General features: G+C 39.1%; 1 protein-coding gene across 2 annotated transcripts in view; it reads left to right on the forward strand.

Moving 5' to 3' along the window:
* The window catches only part of CACNA2D3 (calcium voltage-gated channel auxiliary subunit alpha2delta 3), a 790,245-nt gene that overhangs the window by 623,527 nt on the left and 148,901 nt on the right, over window positions 1-17,817 (forward strand). For both annotated transcript variants that reach the window (XM_075183245.1, XM_075183246.1), the window contains 8 exons: window positions 492-563; window positions 661-722; window positions 1,981-2,048; window positions 9,400-9,445; window positions 9,534-9,631; window positions 10,345-10,438; window positions 13,058-13,153; window positions 13,828-13,949. In XM_075183245.1, the coding sequence (XP_075039346.1) occupies window positions 492-563; window positions 661-722; window positions 1,981-2,048; window positions 9,400-9,445; window positions 9,534-9,631; window positions 10,345-10,438; window positions 13,058-13,153; window positions 13,828-13,949 (658 nt within the window). The remainder of the gene's footprint in view (window positions 1-491; window positions 564-660; window positions 723-1,980; window positions 2,049-9,399; window positions 9,446-9,533; window positions 9,632-10,344; window positions 10,439-13,057; window positions 13,154-13,827; window positions 13,950-17,817) is intronic.

Here is a 17,817-nt window from a genome sequence, read left to right on the forward strand (position 1 = left end):
CAGCTGACTAATAGGTACCTCAGCAATACCTTTCTCATAAATTCAAGCAATAAGTGATTTAAAAATGTATACTTTACCACAGTGGGTGGTATATTAATAAATAGGACCCTTAGTCACCCCCAATAAACTGTTGTTGATCAATAACGGTCCTGGCACATTCGATTGGTTATAATTGTGTCACATGACCAAATAAGTGAATGCAAAGCAATATGACCTGGTTTTATAGAGATTACAGGCGTTCAGTCTCTGGGTGAGGGGGTTCCATTGTTCTGCTTCTTGGGTGTCCCCAATAAATGTTACCGAGACGCTCTGTCTTTCCAAAGTATCATCATACTCAGGGTTGATATTTATTCTGTTATTCCAGCAGAAATGTATGTTTTACATTTGCACATTTTTCTTACATAATCATCACAGCTCATATTTCCATATTCCCATACCAGTATATTAAAGGAAGGCAAATGTAATAATTCTTTTTCTTTTTTTTCTTAAAGCTGAGAAATGCAATGGTAAATAGAAAAACAGGAAAGTTTTCCATGGAAGTAAAGAAGACAGTGGACAAAGGGGTAAGATAATCCAATGTACTTTGTACTGTTCTGCGTATGTATGGGTGAAGGATATATAATAATACATCTCTTGTCTTTGTCTCTTTTATCATTAAAGAAACGAGTGTTGGTGATGACTAATGACTACTACTACACAGACATCAAGGGGACCCCATTTAGGTATATTCCTGAGAGATACACTGGCACGCTTTATTTTATTAATGTTTTTTAAAGTTTCTAAAAACTTATGAAAATATAGGCCGTGAGGTTTGGGAAGTCAATGAATGTGTATAGATAGTGGACAAAAAATATGGAAAGGCCTGGTTAAATGAGGGGCACCAAGCATACAGAAAGTAATGGCTGTCACATAGGTGTGGCTCATGTATTAATTAAACAAATGGCATAGCAGCATGGTCATGCACAAGAATGGTGGACTGACCTGGTTGCCTATAATTAAGGTTAGCATGGCTTCAAGAGGAGATCTCAGCAAGAGGTGATTGTAGGGACACGTTTGGCGGTCACCAAGCCGGCTTAACTTAATAATCTTTTATGAGCAGCTTTGTCTAAGGTGGTGTCAACATGGATCTCTGAAGGACAAACATCTTCAGCAAAGGTTAACAGTGGAAGGAAGTGCCTACTCCTGGTTCGTAATATCCATGCATTCATTCGAAATGCAAGGCAAAATAGGCAAGCAACGGCAGATCAAGTGACTGCTAATTTCAACCTGTGACCAGTTTCATCTAAAATGGTCTTATGAAACCACCACAACGCAGGATATGACATTTGGGTGGCAGTGCATAAACAGCTCATTGCTCCTAGCAATGCACATTTGCAAGTTCAGTGGTGCAAATAGCACAGACAATGTACTACCAATAGGTGGAGGATATGGTCAGATGAACCATCCTTCACCATTTTGTCGACAAACAGATGAGTCCACATGTGGTGCCAAAGGTACTCTACAGCCCTGAGTGCTTGTATCTAACAGTGAAGAGTTCTGTTGGTTCCGTAGTTTTTCTGTGAGTGATCAGCTTCAGTCTATCAGGATAAGGATGCTGTCCAATGGTTTGGTGAATATGGCACTGATGCTGTCAACCGGTCACGACCTTCTCAGTCACCAGATATGAACCCAGCCAAGCATTTATGGGATATTCGGCAATGAGGCATCAAACGCCATTTTCCACCAACGTCAACCAGGCGCCAGTTGAGTAACTTTCTTGTGGAAGAATAATGCTGCCCCCCCTGCACATTTCCAGACATTGGTAGACACAATGCCACGATGCCTACATGCTGCACTGCCTGCCCATGCTCTCCTAATGTCCTATTAAGTGTTTCCATGTTTTTGTCCACTAGCTGTAGGTACTGTTTGATAATTCATGCTCTCAAATGCTGCAAAAACTTAAGTATTATACTTTGCACAGATTCTACTTTTATTTTTCAGCTTAGGGGTGGTTCTTTCAAGAGGACACGGCAAATATCTATTCAGAGGAAATGTAACAGTAGAAGACGGTAAGATGCTTTTAAGTTAAATATATAAATTGGCTTTGCTGATATATACTTAATTAGTGCAGATGTTCACCAGTAACATATGTTATATAGTGATAAATGTAAGGTCTATAACTGCCATAAGGAATATTTATCACATTTTTAATTTGTTCCTAATGTTTCCCACTATTATTTAAAGGGAAATAAACTAGTAAGTATAAGTTGGTCAAGTCACATACACGTATTCCTGCAACAGTCACAATTTTTTCGGCCAAAGAGTTTACTTGTTGATTTGGGGGTGTATAAAGAAGGATCAGATATCATCTAAGCAGGTGCAGAGAGGTAAATAAGATACTGAGAATGGGGCATATAGTTGAAGCCCAGAAAGTATTGACTCCATGGGGAGGTCCATAATAAGTGGACGATTATAAGAAATGACCTTCAGCTGGATCTTGCTGTGAGTCCTGGGGGGTATATTTACTAAACTGCGGTTTGAAAAAGTGGAGATGTTGTCTATAGCAACCAGATTCTACTTAGCAAGTATTAAGAACAATCTACAAAATGACAGCTAGAATTTTATTGGTTGCTATAGACAACATCTCCACTTTTTTAAACTCGTGGTTTAGTAAATATACCCCTGGAGGGGTGCAGGTTTCTGCTGTTACACCTCTGTTAAATTCTGCAAGTGTCTCTCTTGTAAATGGCACAATGTGACCCCACTAACAATGGCCCATTTCTCTAGCTCTGACCAGTTCTGAAACAAGTAAATAATCTTGTTTCGGAATTCTGCTGACAAAAGTTACAGATAGGAAACTTTAATGAGCAATTTAGCGCAAAATACTTCTTGTTTCCATATGAAAGGACATCTCTTGACATTCATAGGACTCTCATGAAGTTTACATTAATCAGGACATCCATGTCACCTGATATTTGCTCAGGCAATAAACGCCCATCAAATAGGTTAAATCAGTTATAGAAAGGGAGCCTATTCATCACAAAAGACTGAATTATTGCAAAATAAAGATTGTGTGTAAAAGATTTTGGTTGGAAAGCAAAGGGATTTCCCTGGAAAAACTGAGACAGATGACAGAAATAGACATGCACAGCTATATACACTATATGGACAAAAGTATTTGGCCACACCTGTTAATTATTGAATTGAGTGAGGTGTTTCAATCAGACCCGTTGCCAGAGGTGTATAGAATCAACCACCTGGTCATGCAGTCTCAATTTGCAAACATTTGTGATACAAAATGGGTCGTTCTGAAGAGCTCAGTGACTTTAAGCGTGGTACAGTGATAGGATGCCACCTTTACAATAAGACGGTCCGTGAAATTTCATCCATGCTGGATATTTCACGGTCAACTGTAAGTGATATTATTAGAGAGTGAAAGTGTTTAGGAGCAACAGCAACCCAGCCACGAAGCAGAAGAGCACGCAAAATCACAGAGCGGGGTCAACGACTGCTAAGGCGTATAGTGCGTAAAAGTCGCCAACGCTCTGCTAATTCCATAGCTGAAGAGTTCTGAGTTTCCACTGTCATTAATGTAAAACTGTGCATCAGGAGCTTATTGGAATGGGTTTTCATAGCCGAGCAGCTGCATGCAAGCCTTACATCACCAAGACCAATGCCAAGCGTTGGATAGAGTGGTGTAAAGCGCTCCAACACTGGACTCTGGAGCAGTGGAAATGTGTTCTGTGGAGTGACAAATCACTCTTCTCTGTTTGACAGTCAGATGGGCGAGTCTGGGTATGGTGGATTCCGGGAGAACGTTACCTGCCTGACTGCATTATGCCAACTGTGAAGTTTGGTGGAGGAGGGATAATGGTATGGGGCTGTTTTTCAGGGTTTGGGCTAGACCCCTTCTCTCTAGTGAAGGGCAATCCTAATGCTTCAGCAGACCAAGTCATTTTGGACAATGCTATGCTTCTAACTCTGTGGCAGCAGTCTGGGGAAGGTCCTTTTCTATTCCAAAATGACTGTGCCTCAGTGCACAAAGCAAGGAATACAAAAACATAGTTTGATGAGTTCGGTGTGGAAGAACTTGACTGGCTTGTATAGAGCTCTGACCTCAACCCCATCAAACACCTTTGGGATGAACTGGAACAGAGATTGTGAGCCAGGCCTTCTCGTCCAACATCAGTGCCTGACCTCATAAATACTCTACAGAATGAATGGGCACAAATTCCCACAGAAACACTCCAACATCTTGTGGAAAGCCTTCCAAGAAGAGCGGAAGCTGTTAATCGCTGCAAAAGGGGACCAACTCTATATTAAATTATATGTATTTGAATATAATGCCATTACAGTCCCTGTTGGTGTAATAGTCATGTGTCTGAATACTTATGTCCATATAGTGTATTTGTTAAAGGTATTTCACAGTGCATATACACTTACCAATTAGCTTCATGTTAGTGCTTCGTCATCTTTCATTCTAGGCTCTTAATGGCTCTTTGCACTGTCCTTTAATAAGCTTACTGACAAGAAACTTGGTGCACTTAGAAAACAAGCTTCCAACACAGTTATAGTCTCCAATACCTTCAGTGGTGCAAAACTAGAGACTTCTAGGGCATATATCCTAATGATAAATTAAAGAACAAAAATAGAAGTTAATTTATTTGGAATAAAAATAAAACTGTATTCGTGTTCACACAGACAAATAAGTGTTTAATCGTGAATTGTGTATAACAGCGGTTCTCTACAAGAACTTGGTATGGCACATAAAAGGTCTCCAATAAATTCAGTATTATGCAGTGTTAAACTATAATGGTGTAAAGATTTACAGACATGTTGGTTAATAAAACTGCGAACAGTCATGCATGTTAGTAACAGTCTCTCTCTAAACATAAAAACTGATATTAGAAAAAATTCTAGTAGATATATAATGTATATAAAAACATGAGAAAATAAAGTATGCTATATATCAATTATATCGCAATGCCATGAAAGGTATTCAACTTAGGATAACTGTTTTCACATTAAATAGAATGCATAAAAGCCTATAAATGCATTCCTGATAATGGTTACACATCTGCGTTAAATTTCCCCCCAAAAACGTTTACAGCAAACTCTTAATTTAACCCCATTGGAATGGCTGTGTTTACCTAAGGACTTATAGGCCTGATTCATTAAGGATCTTAACTTGAGAAACTTCTTATTTCAGTCTCCTGGACAAAACCATGTTACAATGCAAGGGGTGCAAATTAGTATTCTGTTTTGCACATAAGTAAAATACTGACTGTTTTGTCATGTAGCACACAAATACGTGATAGCTTATTTGTACACTGAAATTTAAAGTTGATATTTGTGTGCTACATGAAAAGACAGTCAGTATTTAACTTATGTGCAAAACAGAATACTAGTTTTCACCCCTTGCATTGTAACATGGTTTTGTCCAGGAGACTGAAATAAGAAGTTTCTCAAGTTAAGATCCTTAATGAATCAGGCCCTATGTCATTGTTAGCATTGAGAACATGTTTCATGTTTGCACCAAGCTAGTGTATCGCCCACCAAAAGTCACACAGCTGTAGTGTGTTGGTCAATGGCTGCCTTTCAAGACTTATTTTAGTCATTTCGACATGGGTACCAGGAGATAGGGTTAATGTGGGAACCTGGACTAAAACATTTGTCTGAATTGTCCCTAAAGCAAATAAAACAGTAATAAAACAGTATAAGTATATTCTTAATTGAAGTAAATTAACAATATATATATTTTCTTACAACATCGTTCCCTCTTTCATTCTCTTCATGCCTCTAGTTTGAGATCTGTGTGTGGCTTGAGACACAGTATTTTTTACAGCAAAACTGGATATCTGTGACCCATATCATTCTTGTGCGTAACCTGACATTTGTTGAATATCTGCGGTTTATTTTTAAATCCCATTATTGAGATGAGCATAATGTTTTATTACAGAAGATTTAAAGTGAAACTAAAGTAGTTTTCTGGAAATTTTCTAAAATTAACAGGATGTATATAATGTAAATGTATTATGGTTGCATATTAGTTACCTCATCCTCAGTGCATATGTTCCTGAGTAGGAATTACCCTTTTGATTCCTGAAATTGTGGTCAGTCTTCTCTTCCAGTCCTTACCCATAACTCTTCCTTCTAACCATTTAGTGGGCTGTAGTCCCCATACATTGCTATTCAAAAAGTGGGGATGTTGCCTATAGCAACCAATCAGATTCTAGCTATCATTTATTTAGTGCATTCTACAAAATGACAGCTAGAATCTGATTGGTTGCTATAGGCAACATCTCCACTTTTTCATTCCCGCTTTTTAGTAAATATACCCTCGAGAGTCAGACTTAGTTTCTTTAATAATAAATTTGCTTGGCTGTCAATGGACAGAAATGGGAGGTTATAGTTTAAAGATAGTTCTAATTGAGCATGCCCAACAATTTTGGTCTCTGTCCTGCCCGCAGACATGTTTGTACCGCAGGTGGGAATGTTGGGGGAGCCTAGTACTTTACAGCACTGGGCAACCATTTGGGGGCGTGCCCAATCGTGATGAGACCATGCCCTATTGAGCCATGGTCATGCCACCTTACCCACTGCCGGGCAGGGCCATCTTTTCCATTGGGCACGACGGGCAGGTGCCCGGGGGCCCCACGGGGAAGGTGGCCCCATAGGCAGGGCTCTTAATTAGAATAAATAATCCTGCAAAAGAAAAAACCTGCAAAAAAACCTTCAAGGGTCACTGAGCAAGTACATCTATCTATCTCAATCTCTATATATCTATATCTATATCTATATCTATATCTATATCTGTATCTCTATACATCTATATACATATATTAAATTATATGTATATGTAGGGGTCCCGGTGCACTGCTTTGCCCGGGGGCCCATAATGTTGTTAAGATGGCCCTGCTGCCGGGTATTTACAAGTTGGGTGGTATGTGCCAGTAACATAAGTTGTGAGGTAGAAAAACAAAACGTAATACATAAAATTCTCAACAAAGGAGTAGCATTAATATTTGGCAAAAGTAAAGTGACTCTGGTTTCTTATGGTACATTTTGATTTTTGGGTTACTCTTTAAAACTTAAATCATTCTTTCTTTTATTTATCAAGACCATTTCAGAAAATGGTCTATTTAACTCTGCCCACAACATGTTAAAGTTTTGTGCTATTTTTCCTTTCATTTTTATGACTTAATCTTAGCCTCTGATAAATGCGCGGCGTACTGTACCGCGTGCCTAATTCTCCTGTGCATCTTATCAGCTGTCAGATTACTTCCAGCAAATTGTTCGGTGAATTCCTCTGCAGTACGAAATTTGTCCAGTACCCCCTAGAAAGGGCTATAGCAGTGCCTCTGAAACATCTGCCGTCAATATCGCAGCAGAACGAAAAAATCTCTGCTTTTGATCTTTGCTTGAGACATCTGCCCCCACGAAGTTTACTCGTACAAAGTAAAATAAATAAATAAATAAATAAAAATCAAGTTATAGGGAAAAATCTGAAGTTCTATTTTTGTTCTCCCGCGTATTAAACGGCTGCCACGCTGATTGATCTGCAGCGTAAAAAGAAAAATCATCAATAAACAGCCATAGAACAGTGGTATCCTGTGGTCACATTATCATGTAAATTAGTGATTTTTTTTCTCAAATTAACTAGTTTAAAAACAGCTTTATTTAAAATGATTGCTGAGTAAAGCAAGTGTTCTACCATTATATATATATATATATATATATATATATATATATATATATATATATATATATATATATATATGTGTGTGTGTGTGTGTTTGTTTTTGTGTGTGTGTTAGTAAGAGCCACACAACACATTCAAAAACTTAATAGTGGGTGTCAAGATTCAATAAATTGCACATAAATTCCTATCCAGACATGACTGGAACCTAGTAATCTGTATAAAAAAAAAACTTTATTGTTACTTTTAAAATCCACAATGCAGCTGTTCCATTGCACCATCACCATTTATTTATATAGCGCCACTAATTCCGCAGCGCTGTACAGAGAACTCACTCATATCAGTCCCTGCCCCATTGGAGCTTACAGTCTACATTCCCTAACACACACATGCAGACAGACAGACAAGGGTCAATTTTGTTAGCAGCCAATTAACATACCAGTATGTTTTTGGAGGGTGGGAGGAAACCGGAGCACCCGGAGGAAACCCACGCAAACACGGGTAGAACATACAAACTCCTCACAGCAGCAAGTCAAAAAAGACAGACAAGCAGCATAATTATTTCACATTATACTCATCTTGTGCTGGTAATGATGGAACAGAGCTCATGATAGTGTATGTAATAAAATACCCAACGGCCATTTCGGTGCTTCTGTGGCACCTTTATCAAGGGGTGTGTGTGTGTGTGTGTGTGTGTGTGTGTGTGTGTGTGTGTGTGTGTGTGTGTGTGTGTGTGTGTGTGTGTGTGTGTGTGTGTGTGTGTGTGTGTGTGTGTGTGTGTGTGTGTGTGTGTGTGACCACTGGGAGCACTATTCCTTGGTACTGTGGGGCAGCACTGTGGCCTAGTGGTTAGCACTTGTGCTTTGCAGCACTGGGGTCATGAGTTCGATTCCCGACCATGGCCTTATCTGTGTGGAGTTTGTATGTTCTCCCTGTGTTTGTGTGGGTTTCCTCCGGGTGCTCCGGTTTCCTCCCACACTCCAAAAACATACTGGTAGGTTAATTGGCTGCTATCAAAAATTGACCCTAGTCTCTACCTGTCTGTCTGTATGTATATGTCTATGTGTGTGAGTGTGTGTCTATATTAGGGAATTTAGACTGTAAGCTCCAATGGGGCAGGGACTGATGTGAATGAGTTCTCTGTACAGCGCTGCGGAATTAGTGGCGCTATATAAACAAATGATGATGATGATGTTCTGATGTTCGCATTTACTTTGACTGAGGATGAAGGGTAGCAGACCCTCTCTGTGACCACCAGACATGGGCTAAAAGCCACCTAAGCACCCCCTGATGATAATAGACACGCTCCCAATCTACCAATACTATGCCTCTTTTGTAGCACCACGAGAGCAGGACTTTTAACGGAAAGATGGGACAGAGAGACAGGTCTCCCCCAAAATTGGTAGAATTGGTCAGTGTTCAGTGAGGGAATGATATGAAGGTTCTCTGTGCAGAATGATATATGCCCTATACTTTACTTAACACTCAGAACATAGAATATCCCCCGAACAAAAATATAATAATAATTAAAATGGAGAAACCTAACCTTGGAGGCAGAAGAGCAATTGCCCTCAGGTCTGTCTGTTGCCCCCTCATTACTCAGATTTCTTCTACAATTAAATATACATTGTTACCTAAATTGTCTCAATATATATAACAATACACCAGTACATGATACAAACTGCTGATCTAATCCTTGAACTTCTGTTTTCTGGTTCCAGGTTTGCACGACCTAGAACATCCCGATGTTTCGTTGGCTGATGAGTGGTAGGTGTATGAGATAGTGCTGTGCTGAAGAGTATTTGTTCTTTACATACTGACTATAGTCAAATAACTAACAGCTTGTTCTTAATAGGACTTACTGCAACACTGATCTGCACCCAGAACACCGCCACCTCTCTCAGCTAAAAGCTATCAAAAAATACCTCACAGGAAAAGAGCCATTATTGCAATGTGAGTAGATATTGTATGGGAATCATTGTTGCGCTCTGACATTGGCTATGCCGCATAAATCTGTCAACATCTAAAGTAGAGCTATCTGACTGGTGTCATTAACACTACGCATGTCTTTCAAGGCCTTTTCATGTCTCCTTGAGGACTTTTATAAAGTATACTTATATTGATAATTCCACCTTTTGGGTGGAACATTTTAAAAAATAATCTCCAGCCCTCTTGCTCCCTCTGACCTCCATTCTCTGGTCTGTATTGAGAAGAAATTGGACCTTCACATTGACTGCTGGCAGAGCTCTATATGGGAGTCACCTCTATCTTCAACAATACATCACTATAGCTAAGGTTCAGCCCCCACTACTAATCGTTATAGCGCAGATCAGTGGCTGAAGTGGGCCGGTATATGGTGGTCTGCCATACCAACACTTCTGCTTTCATTGTAAAATACGTCATATAAATTCACTAGGAACTAGTGAGACAAGAGGCACCAATGGCTCCAATTCATGTTCAGATGTAGATCAGTTTGCGTAGTGTGAAATATCTCAGTGCATGCCCGGAAACGGCATTACACCAATGAATGCAATTTATGTCTGAATGGAAATGACATTGACAACAGCCTATGACTTGAGAGGTGGCACGGGGAAGGGTGGATTGACATAGGCCATGTGCAGTAAAGGCTGGGTTTACTTATTATGTCCTGTGTCTCCCGGGGGCAGGTGACAAGGAGCTAATACAAGAGGTTCTGTTTGACGCTGTGGTCAGTGCTCCACTAGAAGCATACTGGACCAGCCTGGCACTCAACAAATCAGAGTAAGTATATGTACTAAGCAACATTTACAGCATGCCGACATAAGTATAGCAGTCACTGCAATTAGTGTAATATATAATATATAAGTTGAGCATTTTACTAGATGATAGTGTGCCAGAGCATAAAAAGTAAAATTGTATGTATTATAAATAAAACAACATATTATGGGGCTCATGTAGAGTTGGATGAAGACTGCGGTATGCTGCTTGATACTCACATCTTACGTCTTTCCCACGCTGTAATGGGGAAACCCCTTAGACTATAAATAGAGCTTGCACCTGTGCTAAACTCATTGCGTATCGGAGCTTGTATTAGATACAAGATAAGTTTGCGGCATCTGAAATGAGGATTTATTTTTTTAACCAAGCATGTTCCGGATTGGATTTATAAGTGGAGGGTCCCCCCTGACCCGAAGAAAGAAGACTTCAATCAACATGGAATTACAAATAGGGGTACTTCTGACCCGAAAAAACGAAAATTGTTTACAAGCATGGACATTTGGAAATACAAATTATTTGGGACATGGTTTACAAGCAAATTTGGGGGAGGGCACTCTTTTTTTTCCCCAGCATTTATCTATTTTTACACTTTTGACAGCCGCCGGACCTCCGGCTCTATAGGCAGGGCAGTGTGTAACAGTGATGTGTTTACTAATCTCACAGCTAGGAAGCTAGGTTACCACCGAGATTTGACGCAATTTTAAATTGCTGAAAAAAACGGACTTTGATACATTTACTGCTAGTTGTTGCTCCCAGGAGTGAGTTCTCTACACTGAACTATACTAACTCCTGGGCCAGCGTTTTATATACCTCACAGCTAAACTTGTGTGCAGTCTGGGGGAGGCCTGTTTGGGACATCACTTTCACACAGCTTTCTGAAAAATTCATTCTTCTGGGCCACTAGAGTCCCTGTTTTTTTTGCACAAGTCACTATGTAGTAAAGCAAAGAAATATAACATTAGTGGGCCTGGTAGCAGATCCTCTGTAATTTAAACTTTTACACTTCTCTTAAACTGCTGCTGATTTCCCTATTAAATAAACCATATCACTAGGGGGATAGTGGGTCTTAATTACCTGTCACTATTTGAATGTTTAATTGTATCAGTATATGTGCGCATGAAAATGAGCTTTCCCTTATAAAATGTTTGAAGGGTGAGCGACGTTACGTCACAATTTCATGCAAATCATGTTTTGTGTCAAACTGGTCATACAATGGTTGAGTAGTCGGCACATTTAAAGTAATTCATAGCCTATGAATTGAGCTGGTATGACGACAAACAATTAATTTGGCTGTGTGGTGTGTACTTAAGTCCAAATTCCGCGGCACATATTTTTTGTGAAAATGTTAAAATAATGTATATAGTATGGGAAAAATTTATAAATCACTTTTCTGCGCTGTGGTTTCCCAAACACAACTAATGAATATAGAAGACAGAAAAAAATACTTATATCGATCGATGGTGTGATGTTCAATTCCTTTCAAGCGATCATAGAAAATTTTCTGATGGCAATCAAACCATGTAAAAAAAGAGAATATACAATAGTGTGATACTGTATGGTACAACAATGTATATTCCTAAGTGTTGATAATATATAAAAAATTATAAGTCTCCAATCCCAATAGTTGTGACTATGAAGCTGATACATTCAATCAATATTTCACCATATGTAACAAATATGTTATACTAAACTTAGGTGTAAAGTATCAATTCACTGATTTGCAGAGGTGGTATATGTAGCGCTGCAAGGGTATTACATATTTTATTACAAATGTATATAGTATGTATGTTTCCACTCACTGAAGATCGTTTCAATATATAAATACAACTTTCCTTTGCCTCTCTTGCAATAGGCAGGATAGGCACAGATCATTCCAGATCCTCCCATTTTGCACCACTGTCGTCTCTGCTGCTTGGCACACTAAGCTTACCTATATAAATATATATAGACATCATAAAACAACATTTGCACTGCGACACCATACTACTGCACCTTCAAAGATGACCCTTACACATGAACACTTACACTTAAGTAAGGAAAATTAAGAAAATATAAGAATGGGAAAAAAAGGTTTCCACTGAAGTTGTATTTACTCTCTCCACCAAAACAGATAGCAAACGCCACATATCATCAGTCTACATGTGACTGAAAATTATATAGGGAAGCATAACATGGCCCCACTGTAGCCAGGGGGGTGTGACCACTATGGGGGCCACTGGTAAACGTGGGGCACCTATGCTTCTCCATCAGCGGTGCCATTCCTGCTCTTTTCAGCATGTGGGGGTGAAATATGCATAGTGAAGAGCATCACTGAGCATGTGCCGGCCCCCGCAGATGCACAGAAGAGCAAAGCAGGGGCCTACAGAGGGAATGTAGGAGCATCAATGCTCACATCCCAAAATTTGGCTATGGGGCCCGGCGATACTGGGTTACACCCACGGCCCTCAGAGTAACATTAATATCATGTACAGAGAGTTTCCATTACCTAGAGACTGCAAGCCAAGTCCAACCCTTGCCCAGTTTTGATAGAGTGCATCCTATGTGTAGAGGAGCTGGGTACACTTTAATGTTGTGTACACACGAGACCTGTTTGTTACCTGTTTCCTGGATTTGTTTTTTCAGAAACTCAGATAAAGACGTTGAAATTGCTTTCCTTGGTACCCGGACCGGCCTGACCCGTGTGAATCTATTTGTGGGTCCAGAGCAGCTCACTTACAAGTAAGTGATATGTAATAGTCAGATGGCAGTGATGAGCTGTAGGCATGGAGCTCAAAATTATAAAATATTTTGGGCTAGATTTACTAAGCTGCGGGTTTGAAAAAGTGGGGATGTTGCCTATAGCAACCAATCAGATTCTAACTGTCATTTTGTAGAATGCAATAAATAAATGAAGATAAAAACACTGTTATTGCTGCAATTTATCATTAAAATATCGCCAAGGCAGCGGAGCAATATTCGGCTGACCGCCGATATTGGCCCGGAGCAGTACCGGTTAAATCGTTCTGGGCTAAAATAAAGGTATGAACACATGCATGACCTGGATAGCCGGATCACAAATGCACAGTCCAACTGAAAGCCGACACTTGCGGCTTCAATAATACTAATAATAATATTAATACATGTATGACAATGTAAAATAATTATCAAACATCTTAAGCTCTGTAATGTATAGGAATTACATTTGTGAATATTATCAGAATATATTGTATATATGTTTTTGCACTTTAGGCTTATTGGGCCTTTAAGATCTAATTTCAGTGCTGACTTGTGTTTCTGAGGATACGGTGCTGTGTATCGTGTCTTTTTATTATTGTACATTTTTAAACAAGATTAGTTTCTTTAGTTTAGCAGAAAATGTAACATGAGTGTCATTTTCCCTCTTTTGTTTCAAGAGATTTCCTCACATCTGAGGACAGAGAGAGCATCTATAACGCTGACCACTTCCCATTATGGTATCGCCGAGCAGCTGAGCAAGTGCCTGGGAGCTTTGTCTATTCCATCCCATTTAGTACAGGTCAGTGATAACCACTATTATCCAATACAATCTCAATGACTTGTTGAACACAGATCTTTTCTCACCAGTAAAAAAAACAATTCTTATCTTATACTTTTTGATAAAATACAGTGGGTGCATTTATGGAAACATGTGCACGGGAAATCCACAAAAGCCAATTATATACTGACTCATTTATCTAGTACAGTTTAAAAATTAACTCAAATGTCTAACTGATTTCTGTGAGTTACAGCAACTTTTTCCCGTGCACCAGTTTTAATACATATCACCAATAATGAAAAATCTCAGTTAAGCATACTTAGAAATATGCTCTCAAATGTACCAGAGAAGGTTTCCGTAGGCTGACAGAGAATATCTTACAATGTTCAGCTTTAGACCTACTGCAGGAAGTATCACACCTTGTCGGCCATTTATAGCATCACATTTTCTCTATGTCGGCCCGCGGTACGTCTCAAAGTTTGTTTTATTTAAACTTGCTGCATATATAGATAAACACAATACAAGATTGCTGTGTTAAAAATGAATTGTCACTTTTCTTAATTTAAATATCATTGTGTTCTAAAATTTTAAGGCTGTATTGTCATGTAGGGAGGTTTAGGGGCAAACAAGGACTCCTATTTGCAATGAGGTGCTACACTTCACACATGTAATTTATTAAAACAGTGCAGAAAATGTGCTGTAACCCATATCAACCTATCAGATATTTAATACTTAACTGTATTAATATGGAAGGTTGCTGTAGATCACAATACCTTGTTTGCACAGTTACCTGTTTTACATGTTTGCAGCTAATATTTCAGTAATGTCTAAGTGAGCAATGTAGATAGATACATTTTATACCTCCATTTATATGACAAAGAGGGAGCTCAAATAAAGGTCAATTTGCAGAAATAGTGCTAGTTTGTATTTTGTTTTATTGATTTACATGTTGGTTATCTAATCACAGAATCTATCAAAGGGAAAATCACCTATTTTTCAATGATAGAGCAGGTGAATCTATGAAATATTGATTTAGTACACTGCTGTGGAAACCACCAAAAATGTTTTCTCTGCTTTCAGACACTTGAGGTGTTCAAAATCAGTGAGATAAGAAAAATAACTTTCATGCATGTACAGGCATCAAAATGAATCGGCCCATTCATTTCAATGGAGTTTCCACAGGTGTTCTATTTATCACATTGTAATGAGTGGAGGCATTAAAATAAGTTTGTGCATTTAAATTAATAGGAAAAGCCAACTGACTAGTTATAGAATAGTCTGAATTTTGGACACCATGCTAGAATTGCATGGTGTATTCCAAATGATTCTGCATTTTTGTCTTATATTTCCAAGTGCCTGGTACTCACCAGCATCGTTAATTGTTTTTAAATGAATGACTTCTGAATCTTTATTGATGTGGGGGAAAAAATTATTTCTACATGAACGGGAAATGCTCCATTTTTAAGTGGAAATTGCTGAAAATCATTGTTGTGATTTCTAGCTATTTTGATCGATTTAAAAAAAAGTTGTAAACCACCATTTAGTAGATCTTCCCTGCAAAAGTGATTGTTCCATGTAAAGGAGTTGTACTTGCTCATTTTATTATTTTATGCCATTGACCAGGAAGCACTGCAGCAGCAGGCATTCCTAGAAGAGTGGTGATTGCATATAAGATGATCACAGGTCTTTAAAAAAGTACCCCGCTCTCAGACATCCACATACATCCTTCAGGCACTGCGACCCTTGTCACCTACCGCTTCTTGCCTTGTGTGAACAAGCAGGCTGGGGGTATGGACAAGGAGAAGATGGGAAATATCAGAGTCAGTGCTACCTGTGATGCAGGCCTAGTGGTTAGAACTTCTGCCTCACAGCGCTGGGGTCATAAGTTCAATTCCCGACCATGGCCTTATCTGTGTGGAGTTTGCGTGGGTTTCCTTCGGGTGCTCCGGTTTCCTCCCACACTCCAAAAACATACTAGTAGGTTAATTGGCTGCTATTAAAATTGACCCTAGTTTCTGTCTGTCTGTCTGTGTGTGTGTATGTTAGGGAATTTAGACTGTAAGCTCCAATGGGGCAGGGACTGATGTGAATGAGTTCTCTGTACAGCACTGCGGAATCAGTGGCGCTATATAAATAAATGGTGATGATGATGATGCTGCCCTCTCTTGCTCACAGCACACCCGCCCATACTCCCAGCCAATCACTGACATAGAGGAACATAGTCTAGCGGCGTCATCGCACAAGGTAGGAAGAGCAGAGGGCACACACCCCCTCTCACTTATTGTCCGTCAATTAGAAGTGATGTGTGTTTAAGTTGAATTCCCAGGGCAGCTAGTGCTCTAAGCAGAGATGATGTATGGAAAATACAAACACTAAATGATTGACTCAATGTCCCTCATTTTGTGATTTTTATGTCTTCTCTGAAATGTTGGTGTCTAATCGTAGCACAGGCCTCAGATGGCCAGGAACATCCACTTCTTAATGACCAGGAGATCTGCCCATATAGCTATGGGGTTTAAAAACCCTGTAAAACATTTTTTCCTCTAGAATCTAATCCTTTCATTTCGTAATGAAATACAACTTCTTTTTCGGACCAACACTTCAGCTCCAAACCAAAATCTCCATGGGTTTTTGAAATAATCTATAGTTCTCGCAATCTCACAAATAGTTACTGCAAGCATATGATACACAGAACCAGCCACACACAATTCCAGAATCACAGCCATCCCAAGGTTGCATTTTCAACTTGATTGCACATAACAAGAACATCATCTTGTTTGTTTCAATTGCTTTCAGATGTAATTTCTTTCTTTTTTTTTCTTACAAAAGATTTATTTGTAACATTTAAACTTGCACAAGACTGTCTCCCTGGTTTTATTCTGACATCGGGTTAGGGAAGGTAATAAAAATCTGAATTTCAAATCTTCCACATTTGTTAAGTCCATTTATGAATGTTTTCCAAACGAAATCCCAACCAGAGAGAATTCCTCTGCAGACAAGTTACTGACTTTCTTTGCCATATTTCCTCAGGGTGTCAACTCCACATTTGTTTTATTGTCTAATTGACTCATTCTGCTTAGAAACATTTCGAAAATCCCACGCAACATGGGATCATCATTAGTGGCAGATGCATTAATCTTACCATTGTTGTCTGACTGATGGGCTCCAGCCTAGTAGTTCAGGATTCCAGTATTGTTATTACAGCGGAGATGCGGATATTACTGGGATTGTCCGTATTGTAATGTTCTACCGCAATTCTTTACTTGGATTTTGTACATTTCCCTGGAGCAGTGAGGCTCCTACTTTTTTTGTTTTATATTAAACCTTTGATTAAAAACCTCCCACTAATGTCATCTATAAAATATGGGTTTCAGGTCAAATTTAGAGGCAACAAATTATTAAATTGTATATTTGTTGCAAGAAAAATAATATTTCCCCTAACACGTTCTCATGTTCATTGCTCCATGTGTCTTTTATCTGGTCTCTCATCCTCCCACTTCCTTCTTATAATCTCTTCAAACACTACAGCTGGAATGGTCTGCCGGCCTGTTACTCATCTTCCACCGTGACCCATCTCCTGTCTCATTTCCTTACAATGTTCACACATAACACAGACTATTCTTTCCATCTATAAACCATCTGTGTGATCCTGTGTCCACTCTCAATAAAACTTTACAAAGGCACTTACCAAACCAACACCCCCGCCCGCCCCCAAAAAAAACAATAAAACACGATTGTAAAAGAAAATAGTATAGGTGGCCTAACTTAGATAAAAGGAAGGAAGGGCTCTGCTGTCAAATTCACGATGTACATCGTTGTCAAGGAATGGCTTGGTTAGAAGACATGATACCAAGGCCTACTACTGCCGTCAAAAGTTTTTTTCTGGCAA

Source organism: Mixophyes fleayi, chromosome 8, assembly GCF_038048845.1.
Source record: "Mixophyes fleayi isolate aMixFle1 chromosome 8, aMixFle1.hap1, whole genome shotgun sequence".
In the NCBI taxonomy this organism is placed as follows: domain Eukaryota; kingdom Metazoa; phylum Chordata; class Amphibia; order Anura; family Limnodynastidae; genus Mixophyes; species Mixophyes fleayi.